Source organism: Etheostoma cragini, chromosome 6 (assembly GCF_013103735.1).
Source record: "Etheostoma cragini isolate CJK2018 chromosome 6, CSU_Ecrag_1.0, whole genome shotgun sequence".
Taxonomy (NCBI): Eukaryota; Metazoa; Chordata; class Actinopteri; order Perciformes; family Percidae; genus Etheostoma; species Etheostoma cragini.
The window spans coordinates 15,107,221-15,125,020 of record NC_048412.1 but is presented as its reverse complement, the minus strand read 5'-3'; the positions used below and the strand labels follow the sequence as shown (position 1 = coordinate 15,125,020).

The window sequence follows — 17,800 nt, the reverse complement described above, 5'->3', positions numbered from 1 at the left end:
AATAACAAGCAAATAATAGTCAATGTACAAGCAGTGAACCTAATCGAGTGTTTCATCCATAATTCCTGTTGAAGTAGCCTAGGCTAAAACATAAGGTAGAATTTAACAGTAAAAAATAAAAAGTAAATTATGCTGTTAAGATAGAATAAAATGCACTCATTATTTACATGCAAGCCAGTTTCATCTGAGCTGTTTAGAGGTGTACACAAGGATATAGGAGGCTACTAGTGAAATGATCACCAGATTAGTTTCTAAATTATTTTTCACACCGGGAGATGATTAATGAACTCGCAGGAGACAGGTGCACCTGATCTAGGCTACGGACCGGAACTGCCTTCGTCTCTCGTTACCCTGGCTAGAATTTTATATCGTCCCCTCTCTTTTAGCACGTTAAACTATTAATAGCTCTGTCGTCATTATCGCATCCCTCATGTTCTCCAATCTGAACAACACACGTCAATCTTCAACCCTGTCCTCAAGGTATATAAATAATGTCTAAGTATCTGAGTTGAACAAATTCGACTTGATATTTGCGAACTATATTGTGGAAAAAAAAATGTATTTGGTAAACTGGTGTTGCTAAGAATGAGTAGGCTATTACTAGCTAACGTTAGTGTTCTAACGTTAAGTTTTGGGGTTTTTTAAGTTATATATTGCCGCTAAATTGCGTTTATAAAATGGCAGTACAGTCTGTGTAAGCAAAGAGTTAATATTTAGCCTATATTTGAAAATGGTTTTATGTTCCTAGCTAGAAAACAGTTTGCTAACACTTAACGTAGTTTGGCGCATTGATACTTGAATTAACGTCGTTATCGTCAATGGTTCTGCGGTCACAGTGGGTTTTTCTATTGTGAGTCCACCAATTAAAGTGGACCGGAACTGTCTGTTATTATCTTTCTTATGCTGTGATGCCGTCTATGCTTATAACACTGCGACATTCTCCACTCAACCACAGAAATGGAAATGTTTTTTGCTAAGGTGACTAACGTACCGTAATCCTCGTTACTTTTATTATTATTATTATTATTTTCCATATACGTAAGGTGTAATGCAGACTGTCATATGTACACATGTTTATGAATGTATATGATTCATAGATTTTATATATATTTAATATTCGCGGTCTATGATGATCGTACCAAACGTGGTTGACGTGTGAAAGTCCTCATTAAAAAACTCGTTAATCAACCAGGCTGCATAACTCCTTGATTTTACTAATATTTTTATAGTTTTTATAGCTAAGCTATATTATACTAAATATTATCTATTGGGAATGTGAGCAGGGTGATACATTTGAACAACTATAAGTCCACTAATTATGGCCATAAATACTCAATAAGCAAAGTTCCATCCTGTGCGTATATAATTCTCAGAGGTGCCTTATATTACAGTATATCCAGTGGTGGAAGAAGTATTCAAATTATTTAGCATTCATATTATAAGCACAAGTCCTGCATTCAAAAGTTTAATCAAGTAAAAGTACTTTTAATTAAGTGACAAAATGTACTTATCAGAAGTATAGCCATAATGCAGAATGACTATTTGTGTACTATTATTATTAGTAGTAGTAGTAATAGTAGTAGTGGTGGTAGTAGTAGTATGCTATTAGATCATTATTATGATGCATGACATGTAGGCAGTATTTTGTTGTTCTAATTGTTAAATGTGGAGCTAATTTTAATTGCTTTATACCTTGTTTAATCTCTTTGTACACACGTTTGCTTTTGCTTTTTTCACTATATTGTTTTTCTATTTTAATAATTTGGCACCATACACAGTCTACGGAGAGAAACTCTTAACATCAGTACACCGTACTGTGCACATTATGTGACAAATACAATGTTGAATCTTAAGCTACTGAAGCTACAACAGAACCAGAACTGCAAGCTGACATGAACATGCCTGGGTAAAGTCAAATGTGAGGAGCTTATTCATTTCATAAATATCTTTCAGTAATTACAGGTAATTGACAGTATAACTGTTGTAATGAAGTTTATATTATAAACTTAGTTTGGTTCTCAGTTGTTTTGGTGGATACAATGTCACTCCAATTAAAACTTTTAGCAGATGTGTTTCATTTGAAATGGCTCTTGTGTAATGGCTTTGGTCACTATGGCTCTTTCCACAGATGTCATATGTGACAGCATTTCAATCTTCGCTCAGCAAGGTAACAGGAAAACACAAGAACAACACACGCTCCAGAGTACACATAAGATTTGCACTTAGACAGCAACACAAGAAAAACACTGCTCATTCTTGACTTGAAAAGCCTTTCAAAGCCACTCCAAACGACCCTTCAGCTGTCTTTCCATTTCAGAATTTTTATAATATTTTTACATTGGACTTTTTCTTGGCAGGTTAATGCTCACAGATGTCTGCACTGCTCAGATGGCTTGAGGGGGCAGGTACCATCTGAGCTGTGTCAGGGAGAGAAAGTCATTTTAGCAGCACCTTACACTTAGCTTAACACATAATTTCATAGTACCAATAAATGTGTTAATTAGACAAAATGTTTTTGATAGAACAAATCTTGGACGGCATCTGTGAATTATTCACTGGACCTGATAAGTTGGCCTGTTTGGCTATAGAATTGTCAAACCGATTTCACAGAAGCAGCATGTTGCATGTGACATCCCTGCTGGTTAATGCATGTTAGTTATCGGAGATTATTATTGACCTAAAGTTAGCATCTGCCAGATTTGTCCATTTAATATATTCTAGAGACTCCGCAGAATAATCAGTCAGCTTCTAGCAGAGATGACATAAGAAGTGAGAGCTTGATTTTTAAAGTGGAGAGAATACAATGCCTTTTTATTTTTTTCCCCTCACAACTAAAGTGACGGAAGAGATGAATTACGGTTTGTCACTGTGGATTTATTTCCTGGGTTTGTGTGCCATCCTTGACTGAACGTGACAGTGTAAAGGCAGCCTTAATGTCCCGCAGCAGAAATTGCAGTTCCAATTGAAAGACAGAATGCTGTGTTGTTTTGTGCCAGCTGACGTAGAGTATGACATAACAGAATGATCAATGTCTTCTGCCTCAAATGGGCGCAAAGGAATTGTAGGAAAAACACAATTGTAAGCCTCTGTGTATACGTGTGGGTGTATACAGTGCAAGGGTTTCAGTGTACAGGAGTGCCAATGTAACAAAATGGAAAACATACATAGATATTGACAGTCTTATGGTAGAATAGCAGCAGCATTAGTATTATTTGTGAAGGAGCCATGTAGTAGTAGTAGTAGTAGTAGTAGTAGTAGTAGTATGCTGCTTTCCAATCCACAGTAAGGTAAAGCCAGTGTCTCATGGTTTAGTGTTTTTACTTCCCATGTATTGGCGTAAATGAAAAGTAAAGTAGGGAATACTTGAAATAGATGAAATGATGTCTTCCCAAATAAAACCCAGTTCAATTCCATTTGACATTTATGACAGAAAATGTCATTACACATTAATAGTGCATAATGAATCTTAAACTGACAGGTTGGTCTGTTTAGACGGAGGCCTATTATGTTTGTTTGTTCGTAACACCTTGAAAGGACTTACATGTAACAGCATAGCAGAGTTGCATAGCATTAGACTCAGGGTGATTAATGAGTTCTTATGAGTTTAAGGTGACCAGGTTATAGCTGTTATAAGTAATGTATGAAGCAGAGGATTTGCACTACTTGTTACAAAGAGGTTGTGTATGTTGTACCAACTAATACTTTACAGCTCACGGTGAATGCATATTTTTTCATGCCCTAACTCTGTTTTACAACAGAGGGTCTGTTTTTGCGTTATAATTTAATGAGTTTGTGGAGCTCAAGATACTGTAAAGCATTATGGGACATTTATAAGAATTCCAAAATTCATAATAAGTTACATATGATGACATACTGTGTCTAAACAAAGTAAACACACAAATATATGATGCCCAAAAGACTTGTAAAACCAAACACATAATATGTTATAGCCTATTGTGTTAGTTTTTGATATAGTTAGGATTTCTAGCCTAATTGTAATGTTCTCATGTTTCACACAGAAGAGCAATGAGCATGGAGCCTTGCAAAGTACATATTTTTAGGTATTAGGCTATGTTTATGAGATGCCATAATAGGTACAAATCTGTATGTTAGCTCTTTCAATTCTGTCATTATCCACATATTTCTTGGGAGGGTGCAATTTATGTAATTCTGCATGATCCAAAAGACATAAAAACAGTTTTGATATTTAGTACCCAGCATCTGGTGCCAGTCTGCATAATGTGTTTTTTAGCTTGATTTCTCACATGGAAATAAGCTCACACTCTATCCATCATTTCACTTGAAAAATGACAGATGAATAGTAATGATTTAATTTCAACAGATTTTCATTTGGTTGCAATCACAGAAACACTTCCAAAATTCTTATAAACACACATTAAGAAGTGACATTTGTTTCTTCAACATACTTATGATATGTTTCTATTATTGGCTCTGGCTGTAAGTGTTTTCTGTTCCACAACAAGTTGATTCCCCAACATGGCATTAGGTTACCAGGCAACAGTGTACAATCTGCTGTTGGTTATAATTTTCTTTGTACAGTTACGATGCTTAATAGTAAGTGACTACATGGCAGTCGGCCAAAATTAACCACTGTTAGCAGAACCCGAGAGCCTGATGTATGTCAGGAGGCATAAAGGCAAGCAGTCTATATTTGGCTGTTGTGTTCTCTCTTTAAAGAGAAAAAATTGTAGGTCTGGACGTGACATTTCACTTAGACTGGAAAAATGGGTTTGGGTCTATGGTTTGGGTCAGTGAGTTTTTGCAGGAGGAGGGGCGTTGTTGATGCCCAGAGGAAGGTTCTGGTGTCTGTTTTACAGGGGCTCATCGTTATGTTCTTATTATCTGCACAGTACAGGAAGTTTAGATGACAGGATAAAACTAGCAATTATATGTGTTGAGATACAAAACTCTTATTACAAAAAGGCTTTCAGGACACAGATTACTATTACTGTAATCCACACAAGATGCCCATAAAACTGAACAAATTGTCACTGCCAGGTTGAAACTTTGTGCATTTTCGAAAACCTCAACATATCACATGTTTTTCCTCTGCTTTGAGAACATGCTCTGAGCTCTTCAAAACCTTAACCCTTGTAAAACTTTGTATTTTCAATTTTCAATACTGTAAACTACAAATACTCTACATTGTCAACAACTGATAACAAGAGTTTGTCTTGGTTAATGAAGATGTGACAAGTTGGAGATACCAGGTTAAGACAAGGATGTGGCTTGTACAATAGCAGCTTGGTGTGAGACTGTGAACACCCCTGCAGTGGCCAAGAGATGAGAGCTTGGTTGATCTAGCAAGGGCACAACATATCCACATGTGATGTTAGAAATCAGTCAGCTAAGATCAGTTTATCTGCCTAGAAATCATTGCTGAGCAGCCACGGACCTACTTCATGATGCTGTTTGTTATTCCACTTGTAGCCTCTAAACTCACTGATCATTTGCATTACTAGCAAACATCTTAGCATTTGTTTCCCCTGCAATATAAGTAGTATAACTTTATATGTTTAGTTATGTTTTAGAATAGTCTCATTGATGTGTTTTGTAAGTGTTTTGAGGTTAGACATAAGCATGCACAGTGCAGTCCTGGGTCATGTTCACACCTGTGTGGCTGTACATAAAGGGGACAATGTGCAGATCATCTGAATGTAGCCCAGGTGCCACAAAACTATTTTGAGTTGAATATGTGTTTGATGGAGGTTTGCCTGATGTTTTCAGTGTTGTTCATCCAGCCCCACAGTAGATCCAAGACAGATTAATAGGCTTTTTGCTAAAGCAACATATTTATGACGCCCATTTGGTTTTTTATTCTTTAGTTAATTCTTTTGTTGAGATTTTTCTTAATGGCTTTGCTATTGTTCACAGTCTATTTTTACCTTAAATATGTTTCTTGCCTATCTACTTATCTGCTTATATGTCTGTCAGTGTGCCCATTGACAGGGCACAACAGAGAGTCCCCCTGCCCTAACTCGATCCTGGTCTGTCAAATCTGCATGGTGTAATCAGTGAAGATGATAAATCAGCTGTGCTTCAGAGTTCTTGGTATGCCTAGCCTGACAGGCAGACTGTCACTTAACTCTCCCAGGGTGGGGCCGTTTTCCTTGATTGCAGAAACAGACAAACTTCAGACGTCAGGGGCCCATTAGTTGTCACTCCGTGCCATCCCATCACCTCTGGGGCCCTGACTGCGATGCCATGCATCACGCTAAACACCTCTTTGTTTTTACCTTTCATCCGTGGGTATCTGGCACCTTTCTCAGCCAATCCTGTGAGTTATGGGACTGCAGGGGGTCATGGCCGCAACCCCTCCCCACTTGGCGTGAAATGTGCAGAACAAACGGATCCAGGAATTACACAGAGATTTGACACACTGACTGGATATCTAAGAGCAAAGCCCTCGTAAAGGTCTCTGTGGCCAGATAGGTGTGAAAGGGTTACCAGCCCATCTGTTACCAAAACAGGAGAGCATTCTTTAAATTCTCCCTTTTAGCTTTAAGTGGCATTATCTCAGCCAAGCTGCTGACAAAATGTAAGGTTTCCAAAAAGTAAGGCTGTCTATTTAGACTAGGAAATGATAGTAAGGAAGGAAGTTTTACTCATGAATAACATCAATAAATGGATTTTTTTTTATCAGTGAGCAGACCAAAATAAGAAAGAAGAAGCTAAGGAGTCTTTCTCTCATTTATGAGGTCTATGGTTCTCTTTTAAAGGTAGGAGTCATATATGTTTCAGTTCAAAAGGAAACATCCATGTTCTGAACTTAATTTCATCTTCTGATTTTTCACACATAGCTTTGTGGAGATCACACAGTTGAAACCACTTTTGTTTTTGCACTTGTAATTTCTACAAGGTTTATAAAAGAGACGGCCAAAGCTTGTTAGGCTCTGTGTTATTAAAGGGGCTTGGTTGAAAAGTCAGTTTGGTTACTGGATCTGAGATGAAAGGCAGAGGTCATGAACGCTGCAGCCACACCCAAGCACAGCATGGTGGCATTGCTATGTGGAATTGTAATCATGTGTGTGTTAGTTCGGCTGTGTATGTGTATTTGTTTGCAAAGGGAATGTTTTGATTTGTACTTCTACGGTATACGTGCTCCTTGCAACTCTGCGCTGTCTAGTGGCTTTAGTACATTGTTTGCTGTGAGTATTTGCCTTCCTGGTCCTAGGAGTGTGCTATGGAAAATAAAATGTAATAACTAAATAATAAGCATTTCTAGCCATTCTTGGTTTCTTCATTTCTTGTTGCTGTTTTAATCAACCTGCAGGGTGCACTGTTGCTGAAGGATTTACCGGGGATTTTACCCTGGCATGGACACTGTCCCACAATTACAAGTCCTGCTGCCTTAGTTACTTCTACGCTTTCCAGTCTCAGTCAAGCCGATAAAACTCACAAATGGGAGAATTGATTGTTGATCAATAAGGAATGTGTAAAATCTTACTCATAACAAACCCATGCAATGACACAAACCACAATACAACATAATAGTTTCAGTGTGATATAAAAGTGATTTGACAAATAGTGGAAAGAAATGAGTGGAAAAACTGAATACTTATACCACACGAGAAATCCATCAGTGATTAAAGCGATTAAAGCACTATTATTGTTTTCCCACCAAACAAATGACAGGACCACTGAACCATGCATTTGCCTCTGAGGAGAGAAAGGAAATAGGGAGCTCTTTACATTGTTTAGGCACTCTCATAGGAATTGCAAAACTAGAACATTGTCTTTAACAAATACTTGGGAGTTTGTAACACAAGCCAGCCACTGCATAAGGATATGATGGCTTGTCAGGGTGAATATGTAACTATGGTGGAAAAATGTATATGATGCTGTAATACAATGCAGAAACTCAAGGTCACTCTAGCAAAGCATTTAAAAACACATCTGGAGCCCCTCCAGGTTTATTCATATGGAGGAGCCCAGACATTAACATTGTAACAGAGGTGGCGGGTGCACTGTGGGACATTTCCCGGTATGCAAAAGCACTACCTTAATAATCAGAGGAAGAGCTATTTGTCTGAGGTATTGTTGCGTCCCAGACCTTTGAGACACCACAGGAGGCGAGGACTGTGACCGTGCTGTGGTCAAGTAAAGAAGTGGTGGCGTAGGGGGAAGTGGCTTGGACAATAAGCGTCGGCCCACCCTTCCCATAGTAATTGATTTCCAGTTGCACTTTTGTTTTTAGATGATCATTTAAAATCTATGAATGGAGTTTTACTTGAGACTTTAAAGGTCATTGACAACTCCAGAATAGCTGTCAAGAAGTAAGCATAAGTTATCATTAAACAACTTCATTTTGTTGTGTTGTTGGGTTATTAACACACTGTGCCTAACATATTCAGGTCACTGAAGTGAGATTTGTGCCTTTAAAAGAAAATCTGGAACTTGGGTGAAAACTGTTTGTACTTTGTCTGTGACTGTAATAACATTGCTGGCATTTTGCCAAAGGACAAAGCCTGATTAAGTGTTTCTTTTTGGTAATACCAAAAATATGTATTTTGTTATTTTATTAAAATAATAGTCCCCAGGCACTTGGGAGGGATGATGCTATGATTATCCACTCATAAATGGGCTTGACCAGCAGGATATGGATTGGAAGGATGCCTCTGAACAGAGAACCTTTGTTTTTATTAATCCCTCAGGGATTTTCTAAGGTCAGCTGAACTGGGCTGGATTCCATCAAAGTCACATGTCTCTGTTTGGGCGAGTGTGTTTGTATGATACAGATGAGGCATTTAACTCCTGCAGGCATTTTAATGATGCAGGTCTAAGAGACACTGATGTAATGATTCTGCACACTGGTTAGAGGCAGAAAAGTTTTCTCTGAATCCTGCGTCATGTTCATTGGTTTATAGCGTGCTAAAATGCCAGCGGACATTAAGAATGATCTTTCAAAGGCTCTGATCGATGCTAAGCCTTTTGGTGTTAGAATATCGTTAGAGGATCAATAGTTGTGTTGTTTTGAGAGAAGGTGCTGGGCAAGGTGGGCAGAGTGGAACATAAAGTGGGCTTGTCGTGATTAAATATGGGATGGAAGTTTTTCAACAACAACATGGTCAATTTGATACAAATAGTGGATCAATGGTTTCCAGCAGAGATGAGCACATTGATCAGTAAACCTACTGAGAGCTGCCCTCTGTTTCCAGTGTACATTTGTGCTCCATATCTATTTTTAGAAAGCCTATGGCAGCAGATGAAGGCAGGGCATTGGGCATCTATTCAGAGTTAGAAAGTAAGCTGACCTCAAGGTCAGTGCACAATAAGTGGATGCTTTAAAATTGTGTTTTTTATGGTTCACTCTATCTCTCACATCACAGATAGAAGGTTCACAGCAGACGAATGGACACACTTTTCTGAAATGTTTTTTTCTTACTTTTAAGGATTTATGTTATTTCATCTGTCTCTTTGAATAGCACCACCGCTGTCTTTTTTATCTCTGCTCTCTCTCTCTCTCTCTCTCTCTCTCTCTCTCTCTCTCTCTACATGGGTTCTATCTAACTGGTATTAGGTGCACTGCAAAACTTTGTTGGCAATGTTTCAAGATTAAATACCAAACATGACTGCCTTTAAATGCTTTTTCATGTTATTTGATCCAACCTGTTAAGTGCATTCTATATCACCATGAAAGTCCAACAGGAAATACCACAGGACGCCAGACAGAGTAACCCAATAAAAACAAGAGCACCCAAATCATTAGTGGGGAAAGACGCTCACATACCGAATCCAGATGTACAGGCTAATTGGATTTTACCATCAAATCAACAGTTGTAGTGCCTTTGTGCTTTTATGAGACTGACCGCAAGGTAAAGGGGAAATGGGCTTGGGTTTGAAGTGAGAAAACTTTACTTATGGTTTTTAGCAGTTAGAGTGTCTGGACTTGGTAGCTAATAGAGCATGCTATAATCTGAATACAGAGACTGGGGCAGGATTGTGCCATAGCATTACTCCCTAAATTGAGCTAGGAACTCTTTCACAGTTAGCAGTGACTCATCAGGGGCTGATGGCAGTAAGATGGCGGGCATTGAGGTAATTGGTGTGGAGAGGTAATTTCCCTCTTGTACCATGGCTGCCCCTGGAGCTGTGGGGTGTCCTTTAGAGAGAAGAAACTCAGGGGGGTGGCATGGTTACATCAGAAGTTGCCGTTAGTATGCAGCCCCTCTCTTGGGAGGGTCATCCTCTCTGACTGCAGAACTCAGCAACTGACAATGATAACATCCGCCACAGTCCTCCCAGGGTAGCATGATGAAACTCTGCATCCACACAGGCAGGAAGACAAGCAATAGGTAGGAAGTAAGAGAGGTAGGTTAAACACATTTGATAAAAACAGATTCTAATAAACATCTATTTGTTCAGATCATGTAAGAGGGCTACGCGAGTGCTTTTGTGAGCAGTTTATTTTACAATACAACCCCCCCCTCTGAGGTACATGGGAGCTTTGAAGTTCAGAGAACACGGAACAACAAAACATGGCTGACTCATTCCCGCCCACACATAGATCATCTGCTATTAAGGGGAACAAACATTTTCTACAACATTTTCTCAAATTAGGGCCAGTGTTTGTCTTCATATTTGTTGCAACACTTAAGTTCAGCTCGCTTCCTTCTCCAGTCTGCCTCCCTGCTGGGTTTCATCATCCACATTGTATCACAAGGCAGCAGTGCTATGGTGATTAAGCCACAGAACTTGGGAGATGATTTGGAACTGGTACAGTAATTGTGGTAATGTGAGTAGGCAGGTCCCCAGGTTATGACTTCAGTTTCTTAAAATAGAATGGAAAGAGCTGAGGTACCATGGCGGGAAGTATCTCTTTGTTGTATTTCTTGTCCCAGTAGATAACGTATATTGTCTTAGTTGGAGTAAATAACACAATGAGGATGTGTGTATGGTTGGATGTGCATATGTGTGTTTACTGACATCTATTGCTCTCTAAAATAGGCTATAATGGCCTTTCATTTAAATTTGGAAAGTGCTTGTGGCACTTCACTGGTCTGGCCCACTTGTTTCCTCATCTCTAATATTCCCCCACTCCAAGTCAGTGCTCTGATGTCAAAACAAACACACATGCTCATGCTCATGCACGTACACAGACACTCATAATCACACACACACACACACACACACACACGCACACACACAGTTTGTGTTTGATATGAGGTAGGTGACAGACAGGCCCATGCCCCGGAGAGCGAAGCAGAGTGGCTCTCCAGCAGTGATGCTGACGTTCACACTTAAATGCTTTAATAGGACTAAAGTAGACAAAGGCCACCAGTGACGCAGTTGGAGCTATAATGGGCTTGCCACATTGCAGGTTTACTGGACCCTGCCTATTAGACAGAGCTATTTTCAATCCCACAATCCCTCATTAGCCTCAGGAAGCTATGTATAAATAAAAAGTGTAGGTTAATCTCTGCTAACGTTTCCTAGTGAATGTCTCTGTTTTTTTTTTAAGGAGCCGTAGGTCAGGTTGACCAAGGTTTTTTAAGCTGATTATGGGAACTAATTATTAATTTACAAGTGCAAAGAAATCAGAAAGACACAGAGTTTGCAGCATGTAGTATTTTTCACGGTAAATCACAGTAGCAGGAAAATTGCAAAATATGCTTCGACCTTTTAATTTCAGGACTTGCAATAAAATCACATTGTCATGTCAAAAATAGTGATTCCATTGCCATAATCATCATCATTCATGTGACAGCCTCACTTCCTCTTTTGATCAATTATCCCTTAGCCTATGTTAAGGCCAGCCTCCAGGGTTAGATCGTGCCTGCTCGGACAGATACTGTGACAGATGGAACTCTGGGTCTTTAGCTATCATTACCTTGGACTTGAAAGCTTGTTATCTCTCACACCATCGTATCCAACTTGACTGCCAAAACTAATTCACAATAAGGAGTTTGCTAAATCTGTTCTCTTCACTAAGGGGAGATTAGAGTAATCATTTATTGATAGATTTGCCAATGACAATGTATGTGAATATCATTCTTTCAGCTATTGCATCAAGTAAACAAACATCAAGCTAGTACAGCTATGACATCAAGTAAACAAAGCTAAAGAATATTTTATTTAGATGATTAATTTAGGTTTTGAGAGAAATAGCAATGAATCAAATCACATGTGTCCCTCATCATTATTTTTTTTAAAATTAATAATCAAGTAGCACAATATCATACATTAGCTTAAGAGTTGTTTTATGTCTGGGGGCGAGCCTGCAAGCTGTGCATTTCCTTCTTGGCTTTTTGGTTGTGGTGTAATGAAAGGATCAAGAGGTTAAATGTTTGTCCAGCTGAAACAACACAGTAAAACTCCTTCTCTGTGTCTCTGTAGCCCAGTCGTCAGAGCCCAGGACCTAAAAATAGCCGTGCTGGCTCCACGCCCCTGGCTGGGGGACAGGTCAAATTATGAAGGAAGATGAAAAATTTAAAGGCACAGGCTGCTTGGCCACAAACCCAACCCTGCATCAGTGGTCAGATAGAACATTTGACTTGACTATTATGGGCTGGAGTCAGATCATATTAACTACAGTTTGGGCTGTAATATTAAATGAAAAAGTCCTATTTTATAACTACTTGGTGTTCACAATGCAGTATTCAGGTTCATGAGATTTATATTTGGACTGTCCTGTTTTGATTGCAATTTCTAAAAAATCCCTGCTGTATACAGTATCAAGTGTGTTTCAAGGAAATGGGATGTGTACTCCTGGAGAGGTTTTCTTGACACAGTTTGAGAGGTTTATGTAATTGTGATTATGCTGTTATGGCATCCTACAGTTGGCTTCCTTGGCTAGCTGAAAGCATGCTTCCTGAGCAGCAACACTGCCCTGGATACACACTGAACCCGACACATACACTTAGCTAATGCAGCAAGGTTACGATCTGTGTCTTAAATGAACACAGTGTTCATTTAGTGTCTGGCTTGACTCAACATATCTTGTTTGTTTTATGTAACACATGCAGATTTTGACCAAAATACTATTGCATTTGTGTTTGTTGAAATATAATCTCCTAATACTTTGTACTATTTGTCAATACACTATTTTTATGTTTTGTGAATTGTATAAAAGACAAACAGCCATTTTACAAAACCTATAAAATAACATATACTCCACAAAGTTGAACTCTAAATGTGCCTTTTTAAGTACGTCAAGGCAGAAATGGATCATTCAGGCACCCATGTACCTGAGAGAACAAAATAAAGACATAAATAGAGTGAGTGAGAGAGACTGGTTCAACAAATCATAAAAGAGAGAGAAAGGAATCAAGCCTCCATCTGCAGAGAGGGAGTCAGGAGACATGCCTTCTGGCAGTAGCAGAAGAAGACAGCTGTGTTTGGTGTGGTATTTTTAAACGCATCAATGCTGCTCCAATCCCCGCGCCTCGCCTGACCTATTTTTAGCCAGGGCTGGCCATTGTTCTATTTCTGTCACCTGTGGGCCACGCAGTTGTTGATTCACATGCAAATGAATCTTGCTCCCTCCCTGGCTTGCATTACTGCCTCAGCGAGGTGCTCAGTGCACACTACACAGTGCACGGCTTTCCTAGCAAATCAGCTTTACATTTTTTTTTTGCTCAGACACTTTGCTGTGGAGAGGAAAAGCCACAGACTGGAGAGGAATAGGGAAAGAGGCACATGAGAAGAAAAAATGCTGCACTTGGCCATCTTCTCCTAAAACTGTTAGTGTTTGGACCCAGATTGAAGCAGGCAGCGGGAGAGTGGCAGCCCTACAGTGAGAGTGTACAGTTTGTGTTATTGCTCCACAGTGAGAGTGGTTTATCAGAGAAGGAGGCAGAGGAAGGAAGAGAGTTGCCTGTTGTCGTGGTCTCTCCCCTGAGTGGCTGAGGGGTGGCTCTTGGTGACAGGAAACGCAAGGCTTGCAATGAGACCTCAGCGCTGAGTGGAGTATGCTGCAGACGATTTACGAGGGCGAGTCAAGTTTCTCCACAACAGAAGGGCGCGTTGGATACCAGCCGTTCCCCAACCAGAGCAAGATGCACAACGTGAACAACTCAGGTGATCACACAGCCTGGCAATTCTTCTCCTTTTGAGGACTCTCAGTTTTTATTATTCTTTTTTCCCGTCTTTGCATTCCAATCTCTGCCTTTCTTCTATCTCTGAATCCCTTCCTACTTATTTGCTATTTTACATCGTCCGTGCTTCTCTCACACACATGCACTCTGTCTCTCTCTCTCTCCCTCTCCCTCTCTCACATATACTCTCAACTCTTTGCGTTCAGCCGGTCTTTTATTCTGTGTGAAAAGAAAACTCAAAGCTTCTCAGCACAGCAACGTGGTAGGATCAAACACTTCTTCCTGAATCAAGGTATTTGCACTTGTGATGGCAAACACTGCTTCATATTTTGAATTTGTCAGTGTGATTGTTACCTTAATCTGTGTTAAAAGATGTCTTACAAATAGTTAAAAAGGGCTGTTTATCTTAATATATTTAACAAGCATAGAGTGTTGTTTTTCTACTAAAATAAGGATTTCTATGGTCTAGTTGCCTGAAAGGAGTGTCTGTGGACACAGAGATGTTGTGTTTTGCGAGCTTCCATGTCAGCATGCACTTTTCAGGGAACAGGAAAAACTGTGACAGAAATACCGAAGGGACAACTGAAAGGTTTCTCTCAGGACATTTAACACAGGCATTGACTGTTCTATTTTTGACCTGAGAATTGATTTGAAGAGGACATAGCTGACATCAGTATGAGTAACATTTTTTCACTGACTCAAGATGAGTCACACCTTTTTTTTTCACAGCATGTAGCTATTGACAAAATGGCAAAGATTGTCATTGGAAATTACTTCAGAGTTTAAGCATTATGTTCTTAGAAAACATTGTCATGTGGGTTCCTGAGAAGCATGTGTAATGAGAAAGTGTGGATTGAGTCATGTGAGTGCTGCAGTACAAGGGGACAACATGATGGGCAGTAGTTCTAACTAATTGTTAAATTTGCATTTAGATGTTTTACCATCACTTCTCTCTCTCTCTCTCTCTCTCTCTCTCTCTCTCTCTCTCTCTTTCTCTCTCTCTCTCTCTCTCTATGTGTGTGTGTATATATTCTCACTATTTTTCTTGTAAAATTCGAAAAACTTAAACATGAAAAATACCCAACTCTGACTTCAGGCAAGCAAAATGGGTGACTTAAAAACATCCAGAGGCAGTGGGCTAAACGTGAGGAGATTTAAAAATAAGACGGGGATGACAGGGAGATGACACATTCCGTCTCTGTCAATAGAGCGGGTTATTTCACTATCAGGCTACAGGAGCAGGGCTTTCTTCTTCTCCTTTACCGGCCTATGAGCCAAACAACAGACATACTGAGCACCTCAATTCAGGCCCCTTGCTTATTCTGTGGGTCAGCTATTCTTAGGTGAGTTATTTTCAGCTTATGGCATTAGCCTGCTAAGATTAGGCGTCTGTGCGTTATCATTTCATCTAGGCATGCTCCTGATATAAGTGGTTTGGAACAGATATTTATAGAGAATTCTGTCATTTGCCGGTTTAATTTGTTCTTTCCATTTTATAGTAAATCATTTGACAGTGACTAATATTATCTGTCTAAAGATTCTACTCCAGGATGCCGTTGTATGAGTATACTGGATGTCATGTGAATGTTGTTGGTTGAGTAGACACGTTCCTTTTAAAACAGACCTAGGGATGGGTTTATTTTGTCCCGTTGTCACGAATATTGTTGAAGTGATCCCCAGCTAAACAGTTTATTTGTATATTGTTTTCTAAAGCAAACATCTTGACATTTAATATGATACTCTACTTCTCTTAAAAAAATAAAAGGCATAATCCCATTTTTATTTTGATTAGTGTAAGTAACATCAAAGTTCTGACCACAACTGTCCTTAGATGGGCTCTCCAACAAGGAAAACTAATTAGTTTCCCCTGAGTGCAAAATATTATGTAAAATAAATATGCAAGCTCTCTTGAATAGGGATCTTTCAGACAGTAACAATGCTTTACCTTTCAAGTCCTCTTGTCTGTATCCTGTATCCATTCAGGTTGCCTGGCCGTTCGTTTTGGAAGTGCTCACCGCTAAATAGGCTGTGCAAAATAACACAAATGAATATGTGCTTTTGTTTCAGTATTGCTTAACAGATTCCCATTATAAAAATGGAGCAACTTATTATTTTGGTAATAGAAGGGGGAAGAGTGTGTTTAACAGAAAGCCCAATTGAAAATATATTAGCTTTTTGCATATTTTCTGTTTTTTCCTAATATACATGTTGTAGAAAAGCACATTTATTTGCTTGTGTTTTATCAGTGATGCTAAAGGATGCTTTCCTCTGGTTGGTGTGTTTGCTGTAGCTCAAAGCATTAAGGAAATTGACTCTTTGTTTATGATTAGGAATTTTATTGACATAGGATATGGTGCCAATGTTTCCGCAGAGGACAATGTTACAAAAGTCTTAACAGAGGAATTTGCTAATGATCACACGGCTATGTATGAGGGCAGAACAATAGACTACTGGACTCCTGGCTCCCCTTCACGAAGAGCCCGTGGTGGTACAGCTCAGCCCTGTTAGTTAGCAGATAGCCTGCAAGCCACAGCTCCAACTCAGCTGCAAGGACGGGCCTTAGTCTTAAAAATAAAGACCTGTTTCTTGCTTAGACATGCCAGCTGCTCAAAATAACAAGGCACTTAATGAGAGATCTAGCGCCACATTGCAGTCCCCAGCATCAGCTTATTTTTGTCCTCCAACATCTTCTGTATCTCTGGTTCTATTTATACTGCCAGACAGGGAATTTAGATCAGCAACCATCTCAAGTTCACTGAACGCATGCATACAACATGTTCAAAGTGTAAACACGAAGTGGGCCATTATGTTTATTGCCGTTTTTTTATTTCAATGATACTTTAAACACTATATAAAGATGGTGGTCCATGGTCACATTGGGTAAAGATGCTCTAAGATGCTTCTACTGGAAAACAAATAGCAACAGGTCCTTCAGTACAAATAGAAAACTACACTTTAGATTGAGGCGATGTTTTGGGGTAACATTGTATTTATGCAATTATTTTTACTATAACAAAACTATAACAACAGTGTTGGCATCAATACAATATTTCAGATTTCACAGTACATATACAACATGTTCACTGTTATTAACCAAAAACACCTAATAAATATTTATGAATGTAAACACTTGGCTACATTTGTTAAAACTCAACAGGGGCGCTTTTAATAACTACTGTAACAGTTTATCAACATTATACCAACACTTAACGCAATGTGTTCGATTTGCTAAAGCGACACGGAAGGCATATCAGACAAGGCAGCTTTATTTGTATAGCACATTTCAGAAGGGCAATTCAAAGTGCTTTACATTAAAAGATGAATACAATAAAAGTTACAGTGCAGTAAAATAAATTAAACATTAAAGAGCAGTAAACAAACAGTCAACACAAAATGCGAAAATATAAGTTACAATGCAGTAGAGCCCAACCTATAATGGATTGTAAAGGCTGATACCGATACGAATATTTGGTTATTTAAAAAACCAATAGGCTTATATATATATATATATATATATATATATATATATATATATATATATATATATATATATATATATATATATATATATATATATATATATATATATATATATATATATATATATATATATATATATATAAAAACAAAAGTCCAGAACTGCGTTACAAAATGTGAACAGATTTCCCTAACAGTAGTTTTTTGTAGTGATGAGTTCTCATGAAAATAAAATGTGTAAAAATACTAATTTAAGATATGAAACT

At 38.7% G+C, this 17,800-nt stretch overlaps 1 protein-coding gene across 7 annotated transcripts in view; it reads left to right on the top strand.

Moving 5' to 3' along the window:
- Positions 1–352: 352 nt before the first annotated feature.
- hdac9b (histone deacetylase 9b) overlaps positions 353–17,800 on the top strand; it is a 36,440-nt gene continuing 18,992 nt past the window's right edge. The window contains exons 1-3 of one of the 7 annotated variants that reach the window (XM_034873983.1): positions 353–480; positions 1,855–1,918; positions 2,129–2,167. Coding sequence is in view for 4 of the 7 variants with exons in the window: in XM_034873981.1 (XP_034729872.1) it covers positions 13,932–14,040 (109 nt within the window). In the remaining 3 variants the exon portion in view is untranslated. Of the gene's footprint in view, positions 481–1,854; positions 1,919–2,128; positions 2,168–13,473; positions 14,041–14,077; positions 14,350–17,800 lie in introns of those variants that run through there. The other 6 variants (XM_034873984.1, XM_034873981.1, XM_034873980.1 and 3 more) reach the window with 6 other exon arrangements.